This window comes from Ursus americanus, chromosome 5 (genome assembly GCF_024610735.1).
Source record: "Ursus americanus isolate L20-20 chromosome 5, mUrsAme1.1.p, whole genome shotgun sequence".
NCBI lineage: Eukaryota > Metazoa > Chordata > Mammalia > Carnivora > Ursidae > Ursus > Ursus americanus.
The window spans coordinates 59,371,566-59,391,228 of record NC_142131.1 but is presented as its reverse complement, the minus strand read 5'-3'; the positions used below and the strand labels follow the sequence as shown (position 1 = coordinate 59,391,228).

The 19,663-nt window shown below is 41.6% G+C and overlaps 1 protein-coding gene, 1 long non-coding RNA gene and 1 pseudogene across 4 annotated transcripts in view; 2 read left to right on the top strand and 1 right to left on the bottom strand.

Annotated features, from left to right (window-relative positions):
* HSPA4 (heat shock protein family A (Hsp70) member 4) overlaps window positions 1-19,663 on the top strand; it is a 65,269-nt gene that overhangs the window by 1,256 nt on the left and 44,350 nt on the right. Inside the window, exon 1 of one of the 2 annotated variants that reach the window (XM_045794708.2) lies at window positions 19,036-19,391. The exons of the other annotated variant lie outside the window; for it this stretch is intronic. Within the exon in view, the coding sequence (XP_045650664.1) occupies window positions 19,285-19,391 (107 nt within the window). The 5' untranslated portion in view covers window positions 19,036-19,284. Of the gene's footprint in view, window positions 1-19,035; window positions 19,392-19,663 lie in introns of those variants that run through there. 2 annotated transcript variants of the gene reach the window in all.
* LOC148110126 (uncharacterized) lies at window positions 257-17,981 on the top strand. Of its 2 annotated transcripts, none has more exons than XR_015724571.1 (3): window positions 257-293; window positions 9,820-9,920; window positions 12,836-17,981. It is a non-coding gene; the product is annotated as an uncharacterized LOC148110126 (long non-coding RNA). The 2 variants fall into 2 exon arrangements; XR_015724570.1 differs by lacking the exon at window positions 257-293 and adding an exon at window positions 7,180-7,321.
* On the bottom strand, window positions 3,339-3,451 carry LOC123790606 (U4 spliceosomal RNA; annotated as a pseudogene).

Genomic DNA, 19,663 nt, shown 5'->3' with positions numbered 1-19,663 from the left:
GATCCCAGAATGCCGGGATTACGCCCTGAGCCGAAGGCAGACGCTTAACCGCTGTGCCACCCAGGCGCCCCGGGATGAATAGATTTTTAAGCACTCATCTGTGTTTCTATAATATGACTTTCTGGAAGTAAAATCACTGGGTCAAAGGGTATGTGCACTTTTAATTTTGATTGGTATTATCTATTGTCCTTTAAATAGGTCTTACCCAAACGTGTTTCCTCACCAGAATTGCGAATGGTCAAACTTTGAACTCTTTCCTATCTAATAAGCCGACTGATACGTTATTGGTGAGGGTAAGTACTTTTCATATGATCATTGGAGACTCTTTTTTTCATGAATTGTCTGTCAAATTCTTTGCTCATTTTTCTATTGGATTTTTATCTTTTTAATAATGAATTGTAGAAACTTAATATTTTACATAAAGACACTTTGTTTTATATTTTACAAATATTTTTCCTTTCAACTTTGTGATCATTTACCCTGTACAGAGACATTAAATTGTTAAATAGGCATTTTTTTCCAACTTTTTTTTTTTTGAAGTAGGCTCCACACTGGTCATGAACTCCTGACCCCAAGATGGAGACCTGAGCTGAGGTCAAGAGTTGGATGCTTAACCAACTGAGCCACCCAGGTGTCCCCTAAATAGACATTTTTTTTAAATTTAAAGATTTATTTATCTTAGGAAGAGAGTGCGCATGCGCACTCACTGGGGGGTTTAGAGGGAGAGAGAGAGAGAGAATCTCAAGCAGACTCCCCACTGAGTGCGGAGCCAGACACGGGCTCGATCCCATGACCTGAGCTGAAATCAAAAGTCGGACACTTAACCAACTGAGCCACTCAGGTGCCCCCCCCCCGAATAGGCATTTTAATGGTCTTTTTCTTTATGGGTTCCTGGATTTAATGCATGCTTAGAATGGCCTTTTATGTCCCCAAATTATTGAAATGTGTTTTGAGCAGCACCCGGCTGGCTCAGTCAGTAGAGCATGTGAGTCTTGATGTCTGGATTGGGAGTTCGAGCCCCACGTTGGGTGGAGAGAATACTTAAAAAAAATAATAATAAAAAATAAAATATTTTCTTGTATTTTATTGTAATTCTTTAGTTACAATTACGGTTATATTCTTAATCCTCATTTTTAGTTTTTGAAATACCATTTACTAAATAATCTATCACTTCTTTATTGACTTGAAATGCTACTTTCTCATATACTAAATATGTACAAATTTAGTTTGAACATCTTGTTTTCTTCTGAAGATCTATTTTTGTCAGGATGTGTCATTTTTTAAATTTCCATGGTTCAGTAGGATATTTTGCTATCTGGCATGGTAATGCCTCCTAATTAATCCTTCTTTTTCCTCAATTTTCTTCATTGCTCCTAGGCATTTATTTCCTTAGATAAGCCGTATTCTCAGATTTTCAAGTTTCCCACAAAGCAAGATTCATCTGTCAGCTAATTTTAAAAGAAACTGCATTATAGCAAATATGAAAAGACGAGACAGAATGAGCTATAACAAAGCAAATGGCATTATTTGTGATGATTTGGTTGCATACCTGGAGAGCCTATAAGAATTAATTAAAAGTCTCTAAAGAGTTCAACATCAGGGTCAGATATATACACACAAAATACAATAATAACTCGCTTTTTCAGGGGCAACAGCAAGCCGATGTAGCTGTTTCCCTTTGAGACCCAGGGACCCTCAGCTTTGTTCAGAGAATTTAGGCCAAATTCAGATGCTGAGTTTTGTAAACCTTAATGGGTTGCAGCTGAAGGAATTACAAACTCTTGTGAAAGCTGCAAGTAATTGCTATCTGACAAGAATGAACATTTTACTAGTCTTTAAGCAGACTGTTTCTTTACTCTTGGAAAACCTAAGTGTCTTCCAGTTACACAAGATGTCTCAAAGAACTGGGGGAAGGATGGATGTAAAAGACATGTGTTGGAGAAAAAGTTGCATCTCTCTGGCCTGGGATGCTTTGGGGCAAGCAAGATGGTTGTTCCCTGCTCTGACCCTGGCCCGTTAGTGAGCACCTGTGACTGGAGAGCGACAGTGGAGCACAGAACAGGGCCTGCTTCAGGGGCAAACTATATACAGTTCAGGGCCCTGTGCTTAGAAAATCCCACATTTGGTTTAATGTTCTGCTACTGCCATTTTAAAAATTCATAATAACTTTTGAAGAGGGAGCCCTGCGTTTTAGTTTTGCACTACACCCTATACATCATGTAAATGGTCTACACCAGAGGTTGGTCAAAGTGGTTTCACAAGACACTGTGAGATGAGTGAAAATGCAAACTAGATCCACCAGGAGCAGAAGAGGGGAGAGACCTGATCCTCCCACCTTTCCTGGAATTCAGAATCAGTCTTCTCCCTGAAGATTGGTGGCTATTGTTTAAAAAAAAAAAAAGAAAAAAGTTTTTTTTACCCTTTCATTATGTTTTACAACTAGTTATTGTAACTATTTGAGAAACCTCAGTGTTGTAAAATTAGAACCTGGGGCAAAAGCAAATGTGGGTTCTTGCCTCATATGCCTTTGAATACAAAGAAAGGAGACATTTTCTTTACAGTAGGATAAGAGAATTTGACTGATTTTGTTAATAAGAGAGTCAGAGCAGGGGGACTATATGTTTTGTAAAGAGGAGTAGCCATGCAAGGGGACTGGCAGAAGGGTTTTTGGGCCTGTGGGTATGAGGCTCCGGTTCCCCAAATGGAGAAAGGATGGCGTTCCCATCCACCTCTGGGCACGGAGGTGAGAACAGTGCCTGAAGCTCCTTGTAAGTGGGGAAGAGCTGCCTTCCCCAGTTGCTTCTACGTCCTGAGATGGCTTGACTGCTACCTACTTGAGAGTTGTGTCACGTTCTTTTATCAGACAGAGCTGCTGGGACTCCTCAGTCTTTGCGCCTTGATAGAACACTCTACTCTGACATAGCTTCAGGGAGTGCTCCTAAGGCTGTGTGATTGTGAGTGCAGGGTTTGCTGCTTCCCTCTCTCATAATTAAACGTGTCTGCAGTGCGAGCAAAGGAAGTTGAAAGGATCAAGGAAGTGCTGAAAGGACCAGAGATGAGAGACCAATAACTACCTAGACTTGATTGTTTTCCTTTAGGTTGTCATGGCTTCTCTTTAGTAAATCCCTTTTGTGATGAAGATGGTGCAAGTTAGGGGGCACCTGGCTGGCTCAGTCAGTAGAGCATGTGACTTTTGATCTCAGGGTTGTGAGTTCAAGCCCCACACTGGGTGTGGAGCCAACTTAAAAAAAAAAAGGGGGTTCAAGTCTGGTTTCTGTCTTGCTCCCAAAGAATCCTTGATTTTATCACCAGAGGTAGGGTTTATCCCCCTGAGAGACTCAGGCATCTGTGTTTCAATCCTCAAGGTAGGGTATTGGGAAAGGTTTTCAACTGGAAATAATTGTGCCTCTGACAAACCTCATTGGCTACAACGCCGCCACCGTGCGAAGCTTCAGGTGTCTTGGTTAAGTGATTTATCCAAGGTCCATAGCCCTCAGCTTTTTCCATTGCGTACCTCTCCCTCCCCTCCAGCCAGTTGGGTTTATTTTGAAATAATATAGAACCGCTTCCCTTATATCATTGAGGATTCAATTGCAAGAAGCAAAACTATGGCTAAATAAACACGGGATTTATTGGTAGTGTATTAGCCAGATCATAGTTTAGAAGGAGGAATTGTATACCCAGCCTTGAGAAATTCTTGAACCAGAAGAGTCCAGAGCTTACTAGTGGGGAATTTGTATGCTATTTCCTTTTTTTTTTTTTTTTTAAAGATTTTATTTATTTATTCGACAGAGATAGAGACAGCCAGCGAGAGAGGGAACACAAGCAGGGGGAGTGGGAGAGGAAGAAGCAGGCTCATAGCGGAGGAGCCTGATGTGGGGCTCGATCCCATAACACTGGGATCACGCCCTGAGCCGAAGGCAGACGCTTAACCGCTGTGCCACCCAGGCGCCCCTGTATGCTATTTCTTTCGACTCTTGCCAGCACATGATTGGGTCCAACCCCCTGCAGTACCTGTGCTCCTCATGTCAGATGTAAAGTTCCCTGTAAGAGTTTCCCTGGCTTCCTACTGAGATGTGTCCATCTCTCTAGCCATGGATGGGATCCCACAATCAGCAGCCTGTCAGAATGAGGAAGAATAGAGGAACACCTTAAGGAATGAATGCTGAGCAGAAAAAACAAAAGATGTACATTATCTCCTGTAAAAGGACCTTTCAACAAGATCTTTCGTGTAAATTATTCACAGCTAGATGCATGGGGAGAGGTCACAATGTTTTGCAAAAGCATATACAGTGACCAAGCATTTAGAGATGTCATATAGCAAACCCAAAGGAAAATAGTTCTCTCTATCCCTTTTCTGGTGAGGATGATAAACTTCTGTGCTCTAAATCCAGTCATTTTAATTGCCAAGTCGTGTGGTAAATGTTTTATTAAAGTTCATATGAAATTCAGAATGATGCTCTAATATTTCTTTTTTTTTTTTTTTAAGATTTTATTTATTTATCTGACAGACAGAGAGAGAGCATAAGCAGGGGGCGCGGCAGAGGGAGAGGGAGAAGCAGACTCTTGGCTGAGCAAGGAGCCTGATGCAGGGCTCAATCCCGAGACCCTGCGATCATGACTCGAGCCAAAGGTAGATGCTTAACAGACTGAGCCACCCAGGCACCCCATCTAATATTTCTTGTAGACATATCCCCATTCATTGAACTGCTCTGGCTTCCCACCCCCTCCACTGCACCTTCCCAGCAGTGTGGGTCCTAAGGCTAAAATGACTTCATTCCGGTCTTGAATAGTCTTGAAACCACGCCTCCTTTTTTAAAACACAAGTAATCCATTTGCATTATGGAAAAACTTAGAAATAGAGATTAAGAAAAAATAATGTATATTACCTTCCACTACCTACAGAAAGAGATGTTTGAAGTTCTCTCTTGGGAAATGTAGATGTTTCCTGTATCCATAACTCCCCCTAACTAATTACAACACATTTTGAAATATCACAGACAATGTCTGGGGAATTTTAAATTGTCCTGAGCAGCCTAAGTAGATCTTTCTTCTTGGTGATTTTTTTTTTTTCCAACAGCACTTATTGAGGGTCACACGCTGTGCTTTTAGGGAATATTTCTAAAAGTTGAGGTATAATTTACATAGGATAAAATGGACAAGATTTTGAACTGTATAGTTTGACGAATTTTACCAAGTGCAAACACCCATGTAACCACAAAAGATGCAACCACCACCTAAATCAAGATCTGGAACAGTCTCTCAGTGATTTTACAAATCGTAAAGCCATGTTGCATATCAAGAGACATGAGGAGTGAGAGTTCTACCATCATGGTGGTCTATCTGGACTGGAATGAAGGTGTCCATTTTTTGCGTTTCACAGTGTCCACATTGCTCTCAGCCCTGTTTTTTGGCCATTAGAGGAAGGATGCTCTCCTATGTGTAGAACTCTGAGGGCTCCTTACAGCTATCATTAGCATCTTAAAAAGTGTCACTTTCCCTGAAGAATATTTTTTTTAAGATTTTATTTATTTATTTGACAGAGAGAGAGACAGTGAGAGAGGGCACACAAGCAGGGGGAGTGGGAGAGGGAGAAACAGGCTACCCGCTGAGTAGGGAGCCCAATGCGGGGCTTGATCCCAGGACCCTGGGATCATGACCTGAGCTGAAGGCAGACGCTTAACTCACTGAGCCACCCAGGTGCCCCTAGACAAAATTATTTCTTAAGTGTTCTACTTTTAAAAAGTTTTACTTTTGGTGAATGCAAAAAAATATAGGAAAACACACAACTTACCTATAGGTCCTTAGGTATATGGAACATTTGTAAATAATTTATTATAAATTGTAAAAATTTATAAATGTCTTTGAATGTATATCTTAAGTTTTAGAAAACGTGAAGCAAGTAATATTTTAGAATTAAATGCTTTTCTCTGTGATCAATAAAACTGAAAAAGGCCTTTTCAAGTTATCAGTGCTGCTAGTGAAAGAAACCAAACTTTCCAAAGTACTTTAAAATAAATTCCTCTAATTCATTTTTCATTGGAGTGCTAATCAGAAAAATACCATATCAAGATTCAGTTTATGTGGTGTGTAAAGCAGAAATAAAATAGTAATTATACTTTGTTTTATGAATAAGAATGACATGATAGCCTTTCTCCACAAAAACAACAACAAATACAGTCTAAGAGCCCTTCTTTCTTCTTTTTTAAAAAAGATTTCTTTATTTTAGAGAGAGAGAGAGAGGAAGAGAGAGCGGTGGGGAGGAGCAGGGGGACAGGGAGAGAGAGAATCTCAGGCAGACTCTGGGCTGAGCATGGCGCCCGTCACAGGGCTCAATCCCAGGACCCTGAGATGACCGCTTGAGCTGAAAGCAAGAGTTGGACACTTAACTGACTGTGCCACCCAGGCGCCCCTAAGAGCCCTTCTTTAATATTGAGAAGTTTGCCTTTTTGTGAGAAACATTTCGTATAGCAGCAGTTTAGGTCCAAGGTAGGCTGTGGAGTTGTCGAAGGATCCTTTTCTTGTACTTGCTATCAGTAGTTTGCTATACAGATTTCCTTCGTGCACCATCTAGTCTTTACCAGTCTTTTAAGAATTTGGTAAAGTGTGAATTAACTTTGGAGATTGTTAGGATTTGCTTCAAATTTCCAAGTATTACTAGCATCTATAAATCTTGTCCATTTTAGGTAATACGGCTTTCCATTCATCACATGTTAGACGAGGATAATTTTTGTGACATTCATGCTCTCTCTCTGCATTTAAAAAATACTAACTATTCTGTTTCTTTTCCATTTCTTCAGTGAAGTTTCATGAAGCCATTTAAAAATGGATGTCATGGGGACACCTGGGTGGCTCAGCCGTTAAGCGGCTGCCTTCAGCTCAGGTCATGATCCCAGGGTCTTGGTATCGAGCCCCACATTGGGCTCCCTGCTTGGCGGGAAGCCTGCTTCTCCCTCTCCCACTCCCCTTGCTTGTGTTTCCTCTCTTGCTGTCTCTCTCTGTCAAATAAATAAATCTTAAAAAAAAAAGGGGATGTCATGAAGGGCTTTTTTAAGTGAGGGAGTATAATTGAGTTATAACATTTCTTCAGGTGTCAACATAATGATTCCATATTTGTATGTACAGATGGTCTCCAGCTTTACTATGGTTTGACTTATAATTTTTCAATTTTACAATAGTGTGAAAGAGGTATGGATTCCATAGAAACTGTACTTCGGAGTTTGAATTTTGACCTTTTCCCAGATGTGCAGTGTGATACTCTCTCTCGATGCTGGGCAATGGCAGTGAGCCGTAGCTCCTGGTCAGCCACATGACCATGAAGGTAACTGACAGACTTAGGGTTGTAAGTTCCTACCCATAGAGCCATTGTTTTTCACTTCGAGTGCAGTATTCAATAAATTATATGAGACATTCAATGCTTTATTATAAAAGAGGCTTTATGTTAGATGACTTTCCCAACTATTAGCTAATGTAAGTATTCTGAGCACATTTCAGGTCTGCTAGGCTAAGGCATGATGTTCCGTAGGATAGGTGTATTGAATGCATTTTTGACGTATAATATTGTTAACTTATAATGGATTTATTGGGATGTAACGTTATGGGACGTAACCCCATGATAAGTTGAGGAAGATATGTATTGCAAAAAGAACACCACAATAGGTCTAGTTAACATTCATGCGAAGGGCTTTCTGTCATTGATAAATCCTCAAAGTGAATTTTAATCCCCAGTATTTTTTAATCCCCAGTATTTTTATATGAATATACTTCCTGCACTTGCAAGGTAAATTTTGAATATGGTGGATTTATTAGTCAGGGCTATTCAGGTTGCAGGTGACAGAAATCAGAATCAAAGCAACCATTGTAAAAAACGGGACCTAAGGGACGCCTGGGTGGCTCAGTTGGTTAAGGGTCTGCCTTCAGTCCAGGTCACGATCTCAGGGTCCTGGGATTGAGGCCCACATTGGGCTCCTTGCTCAGCGGGGAGCCTGCTTCTCCATCTCCCTCAAGTCTGCTGCTTCCCCTGCTTGTGCGGTGTCCTTTCTCTCTCTAACAAATGGATAAAATCTTTAAAACAAAAACAAACAAAAAATGGGACTTACGGGATAGAAAGTAGTAGATGCCAAAGGAGGGCAGTTCTAGGCACCTAGGCCCAGAACCAGGGATAGGATGCCTTTTACGAGACAAGCTAGTCTCTATTTTCATCTCAGTAATAGCCTCATTCCCTCAGACCCCTCCCTGTGGCTGGGAACATCGCCACTAGAACCTTGGGAACCTATCTTTACAATTACACAACCTGTCAAAGACAAAAAGCAAACAATAAGCAAACTGGTTTTATTTAGGGTATTACAATAGGGAGAGCATCCTGGATCTGAAGATCATTACCTTGGCAGGGTAGTTTGTCTGGAGACTTTTCTAGGGAGGAGTAGATAAGTTCCAGGTAGGGAGATTTTATTGTTGCAATTGTTTTTGTAATCAAGGGGTCTCAGTCAGCGAGCTGAACAGGAGATGTTTGTGTCTAGCTAGTTTCAGCGGGACAGACAATTCACAGAATCAGTTATGAGGCATTGTGAATGGGAATTCGGAGAGTTTTGGTGCGTCCTTATCATAGGTAAACAAGGGGGTCATCTGTGGGACTTATCTAAGTCACATGAGGAAGAGTGGTTCTTTGTAGTAAAGTTGGAACATGAAGAGGTCAGGGGTATTTCTTAACCTTTTAAGTTTTCTAGGAACACAGGGCTTAGGTAGAGTTCAACATTGTCACAAAGGAGAAGGGAGAAAGTTCCCCAGCAGCTGCAAGAGACACATTTTTGAAACAGTGTCATGTGTTTGGTCCCATGTTCACCTGCCTATCTCTGGTTCAATCTTTGTGGCCCAGTGGGAGGAAGTTCTTTGAGTGATTCAGCCTGGGTCAGAGTAGTGAAGATAAGGGGTAGTGGGGAGACAAAGAAAATGGTTCTACAGTGGGCAAATAGTCACAGTTTAATTCCCAGGGAGCTAAATGTGAGAATTTTTCCTTAAAGCCAAAGAAGACACAAACCTTTGTTCAAAATTAAATAGTGGTACTGTAGTAATAGTACTGGTAAATTACCATGAATCCCTTTTCTAGAACTTGAAACAGTCTGAGGAGTCTCACATGATGTGTCCATCCTCAGAAAAATTGCCCCTCCCTCTTTCCAATCAATGCTGTAAAACGGAAACCACAAATATTAAGAGCCTTTAGTAATATTTCAAGCTACTCATTCTGGTTTTACAATTTTTTTCAAGGTACTTGCCATTTTCCCATTCTACTTCAAGGCCAAATTGGGCTTACGGTGATTTGGAAATCACAGATATTTCTGCTTCCACCACCTAAGAGCTTTAAGGCCTCATAGTTTATGAATTAGTATGAGGAGAAAACAGCACCCCTATAACAACGCCCCAGGGAAATTTGACTCCTTGGACCAGCTGGTGCCCAAAGAAACAAATATAGACTGGAAGTCCTAGAGTCTAAAGAACACTAAAGGGTTTTGAAATGCTTCACCTTTCCATTTCATCAGCCCATTTGCAGATAGGAAAACAGAGAAATCCCATCCTGTGAAGGATCAGGATTCCACTTTATAGTTAGTTGGACTTAATTTAGTCACAAGTGATTTAATCGAGCTGCTATTCGTGAAATCTTTGTGATTTCCTTTTCCTTTGTGGTTTCTGAGGGCTCCAGCGCCCTAAGAGAATTCAATAAACTTGGCTCCAATATTCAGGCTCTGGGGTAATTCATGGCTTACTCTCTATATTGGATGGTTTGATGCCTCTTCAGCTTCTGTGTCTCTGTTCCTTCCCCAGGTCATACCTGGATATATGAACCTGCATCCCCCTTGCAGGTACCTTCCAGAAATTCCATCACATCAAGCACCTCATGAAAGATTTATGGGCTTCAGTGGAAGGTAGTCACGTTGTAGATGAAGTGATCACTCTGTCTCTCTCTTTCTGGCAATTACTGACCTCCCTTCCTTCATCTCAGATCAAGGCCCCTCTGTCCACAGTCCCTACACATCACCTTGTAAAACTCTCCAGAAAGTGAGGAATAGTAAATGTAAATAGTAAAGAGTAAATCCCCCAGTATAATAGTAAATTCTCCCCCAATATAATATTTATTTCAAAGCCTACTCAAGCCTATGTGGATTCTTCAGTTTTCTAGTATTCTGGGGCACAATATTTTCTTTCACTACATCAACACGGTGAGACCTCTTTTGGGTGTCTTTCTAGCTCACGATGATAGTCCTCGGAGACTGGGCATCATTATTGATGACCCACTATTCCCAGTTATACTTGACTGAACTAGCTTGGCTGATCCAAGTTGCACCAATTAAAATCTTTTACCTGGGACTTTTATATTCAGCTGAAGGGCACTGTAGGGCACCTGGCTGGCTCAGTCAGTGGAGCGTGACTCTTGGTTTTGGGGTTGAGTCCCACATTGGGTGTGGAGATTACTTAAAAATATAAAATCTTAAAAAAAGGAAAAGAACTAAATGTCTCAAGTATTCAGCTCTGTGTAGGGTTGGGCGTGAAGCACGTACATTCTAAACTGAGGGCAGTCAGTATATGCTCTGCAGCCAACGTGGGGCTCAAACTTAAACTCTGAGATCAAGAGTCGCTGTACTCTTCTGACTGAGCCAGGCAGGCACCACTGTAACAATTCTTGGTAACTCACTATGTGTCAGACAGTGCACATTTTATATTAAGTGTCTTATTTAATTATCACATCAATCCTATGAGGTAGGTCCTGTTATATCCTCCATTTTTCAGGTAAGGAAACTGAGGCTTAGAGACTATTAAGGCACTTGCCTAAAGGCACTCCAGTAATTATGGTGTAGCTGGTATTCAAGCCCAGGTTGTAGGGCTACAGAACCTTAAACAGTCTACTATCCTCCCTCTCTTATACCCATGGGAGGCATGCTTGCCTATCATTTCTTAAGTGTATATGTTTTGAAGTACAACTATTGTCACAGAGTATACACACTTTCCAAAACGCTCTCTGGGAAGTCTGAACCAGGCATAATTTCTCATATTTTGCCAGTACTTTCTAATGTAATTTTTTTCCAATATGGTTTGGGAAAATGGGATTACATTATTGTTTTAATTAACTCTTTAAAAATTCCAAGTGAGGTTGAGTGTTATGTGTTTGTCATTTGCATTTATTCTTTAGTGAATTTTGTCTTCTAATCTTTGGTCTATTTTTTTCTCATTGACATATGACAACTATGTATAGATCAAGAATATTGCCTCTTTGATGTCGTATATATTAAGAATATTTCTTAAAAAAAAAAGGATATTTCTTCCCAGAGTTGTCAAAGAATAAATTTTTTTATTGCGATAAAATATACATAACATAAAATTTACCATTTTAACCATTTTTAAGTGTACAATGGCATGGCATTAAGTGTATTCATAATGTGCAACTATCACCACTAATGATTTCCAGAGCTTACTCACCATCCCAAACAGAAACTCTGTACCCATTAAAGAGTAATTCTGGGTTTGTTCCTCCCCACAGCCCTTGGTTGTCTCCAGTTTATGTTTTGTGAATTTGCTTATTTTAGGTATCCCATATATGTGGAATCAGACAATATTTGTCCTTTTGTGTCTGGCTTATTTCACTTAGCATATAATTTTCAAGGTTTCTTCATGTTGTAGCATGTATCAGCATTTTATTCCTGTTTTATGGCTGAATAATATTCCATTGTATGTGCATCCTATATTTTGTTTCTCCATTCACCTGTTGAAGGATACTTGGCTTGTTTCCACTTTTGGGCTATTGGAATAATACTGCTATAAAGATTGCTGTGCAAGTATCTGTTTGACTTCTTGCTTTTAATTCCTTTATGTGTATAAGTAGGAGTAGAATTGCTGGATCATAGGGCAATTCTGTGGTTAACTTTCTGGACAAAGTATGATTTAAAAACACACACACGTGTCACTGATTTATGTGTCTCATTAATGAGAGGACTTCTCATTAATGAGAGCAGGATCTTAAAGCTGATTCATTGAAGAACTCAAGAGGCCGAAGTGAAGGAAAGAATGTTGAAGTCAGAGTGCTAAATTAAATACAAAACTTGTTATTATTGTACCAGGCAATAAAAGCACAGTCTTTGAAAATATCTTTTCCACCAGACAGAAATCATATGCATCTCTCCCATACAAACACCATTTGTACTTTATCAATCTTCTGTAAAGTTAATGTCTAATTTTACAGTCTGGGCCCTAATCAACAGAAAATGGCAAGTTGAGCAAAGTTACATTTTTCCTAGAGAATCATAGTTCCCTTAGGTACGCTCATTAAACAATGTTTTGATATGATATTGAAAGAGCAAGCAGTATTCTTTTTGTCTTATCTCTAAATTTTGGATAACTTTCTTAATTTTGTATTTATTGCCCTTAATTTTGTTTGTGGTCTTTTTTGCATTGTTTTCTATCTTTTCTTTTACTGTTTTTGTCTTTTGGCGTTATGCTTATGAAAGTTCACTGTATGTCTGTGTTTGCATAGGTACCTATGTATATGTGTATAATCTGGTAATGGTGTTATTTTTGAAATTCAACTTACAAACCTTTAAATATTTGACTTACCAGGAATATGTTCTTGTATGTGGTTTGAGGTAGGGATCTAAAATTTTTTCCCAGACCGTTAGCTAATGTCTGCAAATCGCCTTCTCCATAACTCATTTGAAATGCCATGTATCATATGCTAAATTCTCATACTTGGGTTTTTTTCTGGACTTTTATTTCTGTTTGTCTTTGTCTTTTCTGGTACGAGTATCACAGTTGTTATTACTGCTTCATTATGTTGTGTTCTCTCTTGCAGTTTTGACAGGACGGTTCTGCTACCAGCAACCACACCTTCAGTGAAGAGAACTCCTCACAGAGGAGGGGCAAGTGGCTACCCCTCCTTCACAAGTAGCAGCAACTCTCAAATATTGCAGTGAAAATGTGTTGCATGCTTTAGAAAATTTTAGGGAAAGACACTTACCTAGGCAATCAAATTAGATGCTGAATTGTGTGTGTGTGTGTGTGTGTGCACGCTCGTGTGTGTGTGTGTGTGTGTGTGTGTGTGTACACGTGTGTACACAGGCGTGGGTGGAAGTCCGTCTGCCAAGGTGGAAGGTGGGGGGTAGAGGAGCCATTCATGAACTTCCTCTCCATCACGTGGTTATACTTCCTGTTCATTTACATAGAGATGCTAGGTTGTCCCTGTGCTCCCCCGACTTAGGAAGGACGTTTCGCTTTTAGGGAAGAAGCCCTAAGCTACTGCTCTTTCTTTACAAGTCAACTCTTGCCTTTAGTGGAAATGTCACAAAATATATCCATATTTAATAGACTAAATAGTAGGGGCTGGTCATCCAGTTTTGAAGAATGACTTATTAACCACATTTCTGTTCTCTGCTGAGTACCTTATTCTTTCAAAGCTTTTCAAGAATACTCTAAGTTCTTACCATGCTTTTTGTTTCATACTATCTCCATTATGGAAACTTCTTCTGGTCACCTTTCCCAGGCTTGTCTTTGTCTTCTCTGGAGAAGAAACTCTGATACTTCTAGTGAGCTCAGATCATCTCCACTCTTGTTTTAGCTTGTTGCTGCTGTTGCTGCTGCCTTTGACCATAGGATGGATTCCTGTGCCATTGCCAGGAAAACATGTTAGTCACTCTCCTCTGAGTTAGGGCTTACACTGCTGGCATTTAGTTGCAAACTGTAATCGTCTGTGATATATTTAGATTTTGAACTCACATTGCATTTGAACATTAATTACATGTCAACACGAAAATAAATGGTGCCCCTCTGGTTATGAAGCAATGTATGGGCAGGATGCCACATGAGCTTGTTCATAGAAACACTGTTCAGAGTAACACTGATTCTTAATCAAATTACAAATATTCACACTCCAAGCTCCAGATTCCTCTTTAATCAGGAAACATGCAGAGTAAATTATTATCAGAGGCCCAGGGCCTTTAAAAATCATTTTCTTTGAGTCTTAGAGCAAGAAGCAAAGAACATTCTGTCATGAGAAATGAGTTGTATTCAGCTGAAGGGAAACCAACCAGCATAGGATACACTGAGTCCTGATGAATTTGATAGTTAAAATGAAAGCTCTTGTAAAGAAAATTCCATAATTTGTAGAAATGAGATGGCAGCAGTTCCTATGGCAAAATATCTGCCTGGGGGTCCCCTAATGCTCAGGAACAGGACCAACCCCAACAGAGTTGGACTGAGCAGGTCAGAGTCACGTTTGTGCTTTCAGCAGACCAATTTCACAGGTAGGACATTGGGGTGGAGCTGGAATGTCGGCTACTAGAAGTGGGAGAAAACTGAATTGAGTCTGTGGCTGGTTGAGGAGAGGCTTGAGCCAATGGGTAAGGAGGTTGTGAGTCAGGCCAGGAAAATGATTGTTGATTAAAGGATCTAGATAAAGGTGTTAAATTTTCATGATCATATCAGCTTGTGTGGCCTTGAGAAATCTGTGCAAAGTTCATCCAGCATTTTAAGATTATAAAGAGGGAAAGGACTGGGATTGATAATGGCACTGCAAGACATAAAATAACTGTAATCAAACCAAATAAGGGCAAAAAAGTGGGGATTTGGGGAAGGACTTCAGAATGAGATCATGGTGCTACTATGTAAGCAGTTTGATAGAGTGAAGAAGGACCTTAAAATTTCAGCCAATTTGGACTTACAAGTAAATTGTAATGATAGTTTTTATATCAAAAGAGTATTAGGATTAGAATTAGAAAAATACTTGAGGAAAAAAAGGAGACTGAATTGTGCTCTCCTATTCCTTAAACAGTATTTCTTATGTTTATACTTTTATGATTAAACAAAATTTCTGTGGGACTTACCAGTGTCTATAAAATGGCAATATGAATCTATTATCTCATGGAACACTGTCCCATTGAACACAGTTTGGGAAAGGTTGACTTAACCTGATGTTAAAAAGGCATAACCCAATTCGAAGATTGTATGTAACAAAACTAGCAAAAGGGAGAAATGTATTCCAAAATGTCAACAGTGAATGACTGGTTGAATTATTCCTCTTATTCTTTTTTTTTTTTTAAATTCCTGTTACTCTTTTGTGTTTCCATATTCTTTTTAGTGACCCTTTACAAAGAACATGAACTTAAAGAAAAGAGTGGTATAGTTGTAGGAGACCAATGTCAAAGTCAGGAGTTTTAAAAGCTGTGTGACCTTGAACCAGGTCCTTAACCTCAGCAGGTCTGTTTTCTCATCTATAAAATTGGAAAATAATATCTACCTAATGGGTTTGTTCTGAAGATTAATTGAATCATGACATCCAAAGCACTCAGCACAATGTCTGGCACATGCTGTAGGATCTAGAGATGAGGTAGTTACCATTATTATTCAGTTACTAGAATTTTAGAGTTTAAGAAATGCTGGCAGGGTTAAGGGCACTTAGTCCACTCAATGTGATACCAGAGAGGCCCAAAAATACCGTTATCAGAGGTTGAACCTTCCTCCTGAAGCAAAGAATTGCAGAAGCTGCTCCAGAGTGTAGGGCAGGATTCCATTGGGCACTTGGCAGGGAAGGTAATGAATTCCCAACCAAAAAACTTTTGTTTCATGGTGGGCAGTCTGTTAACACTGTATATTAAAAACAAACATCTTCCTGATTGCTTAGAACTAAATTTAATCATTGTACCAGAGGAAGGCATGCAACAGCTTTCTCCTTCTAAAATTCTCAAGATGCTCTGCTGAATCAAAGGAAGTTGTGCTGCAACCACGATGCCTTCAACATGAAATGTTCTGGCAACTTCAATGCTTCACAATTGTGATTCTTGGAAACTTGTCACTTTAGATTCTTCAGAATTCTTAAATAACTTTTTCTGACTTCATTTACTTAAATATCCCAGAATAGCCTCTTGAGCTATAAGTTTGATGATCCAGGAAACTATTTATAGCAGGATGAGTACTCTCTGTGACTGATGCTATGTTTTATTTTGAGAAGGACAAATCATTAAAAAGATTGATAGGGCCAATGGTATTTTAAACTGAAAACAGAGCCAAGGCAAATAAGGTAGCTCAGTGAGGTATGATGGTGGAACACAAAAAGATATGGTTGTACTTTTTTCCAGTTCAGTTAAAGGCTGGGGAGGTCTCCCACATTCTAGAAGGAAGGCAGAGACAGAGTCCATAACCCAGACCTAGTGATATTTTATTTTTAAAGATTCTTTATTTATCTATTTGAGCAAGAGAAAGAGAGCACAAGTGAGGGGAGTGGCAGAGGGAGAGGGAGAGAGACAGGCAGACTTGCTGCTGAGTGGGGAGCCCAACGTGGGGCTCTATCCTACAACCCCTAGATCATGACCTGAGCCAAAGTCAGACTCTTAACCGACTGAGCCACCCAGGGGCCCACAGATCTAGTGATAATTTAGGTTAAGTCACTTCAGCCTATGGCAGCCTGGCCTCTGTTTGTCCAGTGTTTATAATGCAGAGCAGACAGACACAGGACTCTCTGTCATCACAAAGGCCAATACTGTTCTTGGTGTCATTGATATCCTCCTAGGTAGGAGACAAATATAAGACAGAAGGTGGTCAAGGTCAATCTTTTTTTTTTTTAACTTTTTTATTGTGGTAAAACACATAACATAAAATTTATTATTTTAACCATCTTAAAGTATACAAAACAGTGGCATTAAATACATTTGTACTGTTGTGTGATCACCAGTACTACCCATCTCCAGAACTTTTTCATCATCCTAAACTGAAACTTGGTGCCCATTAAACAGTAACTCTTTATTCCCCTTATCTCAAGCCCTTGCTAACCACTATTTTATTTTGTCTCTACGAATTTGCCTATTCTGATTTCTGTGCCTCTCCCAATTGGATGGGGCCCACCAAATGTGGGGCAACCCTATCAGCTGGAGGCCGGTGGTGAAAGAATTCACCCAAGGCAGAACAAGGGAGATAGAAATTTATTGAAAACACCACAACTAAGCGGTAGGCAGGACAGCAAAACAGAGACTGTCTGCTCCAAGGCAGTGCTGGGGGGCTGTAGTTAAAGAGAGAAGGTGAGAGATTATGGAAACACACAGAATTTTCCTTTTTTGGTACCTGTGTCTGGGTGTAAGTAATTCATTGGTCAGCTAGGGCTTATGGCTATTTTGAGGTGGGTCACCTAATGGGCCTATTTGTATCAGCCAGAGGGTTGGTGGTCACTGCAGGCCCTTCTATCTTACTCAGGTTTCCACAGTTCAAGTTGGTTGCTAAGAGTGTCCTCTAAAGTTTCCTCACATAAATTAAAAATTTGTCATTTCCTGTCTGACTTCTTTCACTTGGCATAATGTTTTTAAAGTTCATCCATGTTGTAACATGTGTTAAGAGTTTTGTTCCTTTTTAAGGCTGAATAATACTGCATTACATGTATATACGATGTTAAAAATCCATTCATGCATCAGTGATTATTTGGGTTGTTTTCACCTTTTTGCTATTGTCAATAATGCTATGAACAGGGGTGTAGAGTATCTGTTCACCCCGTTTTCTTTGTTAAAAGGCCTTTTCCTGCGGCCTCTACTCCTATTACCTCCCTCCCTCAATCTCCTACCCTAGGTAGCACTCAGTACTTGGTTTTGAAGATAAAGTAGGTTTGGTTTAGCCAAAATGTAAGATCTGTGTGATAATTTGCAAGTGTAAAGGCAAACAATCTGGCCTTTGGGCATTGCTCCAGGAGACTGAGGTGTCTGTGTGTGGAGGAAATGCAGATTTGAGAAAATGCACTTTCTTCTTGGCTCATTCATTAAATGATCCAATTGTTCTAGCCTTGAGATAGAGATCTTTAACTCAGTCTACATTCCAGCAATACAGAAATTCTTTTAGTTCTCAGCAACTCAGACTAGCTCTCTATTGTTTTTTTTTTTTCCCCCCACAACCTGAAAGCAGACTTTTGCTTTTCTGGAAATTCTTTCTAGTCTTCCCCATTTCGTGCATAACACTTGCCACCTTGTACTGGGATTCTTTTAACTTTTTAAGCTATCCTCGTGACGGGGGGGGGGAGGGATTCAGGTTTTGGGGGGTTTGAGGCTTATACACTTATACACTTAAAACAAGCCACAAAATAAGTATGTAGGACAAAAAAACCCCCACGACACATTACTGGAGACTTGGGAGATCCAGATTCCCCCACTGAGACCTCTTCAATCAATTTATCAGAAATTCTTATTGTATAGAGTTGCTTTCCGATGGCAAGCTGGCTTCCAGTTTGCTCCTGGAACACTCTGGACGTGAGGGGCCCTGAAGTTTAAGATTCACTAGCCTCGAGTAATCCTGTCACTTACTGGCCAGTTACATTCAGCTCAGGACAGGTGCTTGGAACGTGTTGGGGATTTCAAGGTTTAAGTCATGTTGGCCCCTCCGTGGGCTCTAAGGACGCGTGCGGCTTAGAGAACGGTGAGGCAAGGCTGAGTGAAAAAAACCACGGCGGTGGGACTGAGAAGATTCCTGCCCTCCGCCGGAGAGGGCGCTGTCTTGGACTTCGTCAGAGCCCCTACCTGAGGCCCTCCTCAGGGCCACATTCCAAGAGCGGCCTTGTCCTCTACCGGCGGACCTACCCCGTAGGAACCAGAAGGGAGGGCTCTCTGGACTTTGAAGATTAGCTTGCGCTTCCATTTTGGGAGCGCAACACAAAGTGGGGCGCAAGAGGTCCCATCACCGGAAGTTTCTTTGATAAAGAAAAACGGCGGAAGTGGGCCAACGGCGCCTTTTCGGTATTTTGCCTCAAGCCGGCCCTCCTACTTTCTTTTGGAAGGGGAGGCGCCCCACTGCTTTTTGCCGCCTTGGGGAGTCGCTGCGGCGGGTTCCGTGCGCAGGCTCAGTTGACCTCCCAACCACCTCTCAGCCGCTGAGTCCCTTCCGAGGTTCTCTTGCCTGGACGTGACGTACGCTTGTCGTAATTGGGGGCGGAACCTCAGGAGGAGAAGCGTCTGAGCCGGGGTCTCGCGAGAACATTCCTTTCCTTCGCAGTTCTCGCGCTACAGCTTTACTCTCGTCGCGACGAGATCTTTCGAGATCTTCTCCGCCCCCGCTACCGGCGCCTCCTCTGCGGCCGCTGAGCCGGAGCCGGCCTGAGCAGCGCTCTCCGCTGCCGCTCCCTTCCCAGGGACTTAGGCGCCCGCGAGGACTCCTTCACGTCCCCCGCTAGCCCCGGCCCCCCGGCACACGCGGCCCGCACTCCGCGCGCCAGCCCCACCGGGGTCCGTGTCCTGTTTCGCCGGCCGGACCTGGGCTCGAGCCCGAACTGTAGCCGGCGCCATGTCGGTGGTGGGCATAGACCTGGGCTTCCAGAGCTGCTACGTCGCTGTGGCCCGCGCCGGCGGCATCGAGACGATCGCTAATGAGTACAGCGACCGCTGCACGCCGTGAGTGTGGGCCAGTCCGGCCGCGTGCACAGGGGGTGGGGAGGTAGCGCTTGCTCTGGTCTGCGACCCTCAAAGCTTTGGGAACGCGAGCCGGGGAGTCACCTCGGTTTCGAACCGAGGGCCCGGTGGGTAAGGACCCCCCTCTGTGTGTCAAGTCGCTTGTGGCCGCGACTCGCCATAAGGGTCTGCGCCAGGGGTGAGGCCTTTTCCCGGGGGCCTGCCGGTTGAGTGTAGGCTCTGAGCTGGTACCCGTCCCAGCGGAGGGCATGGGT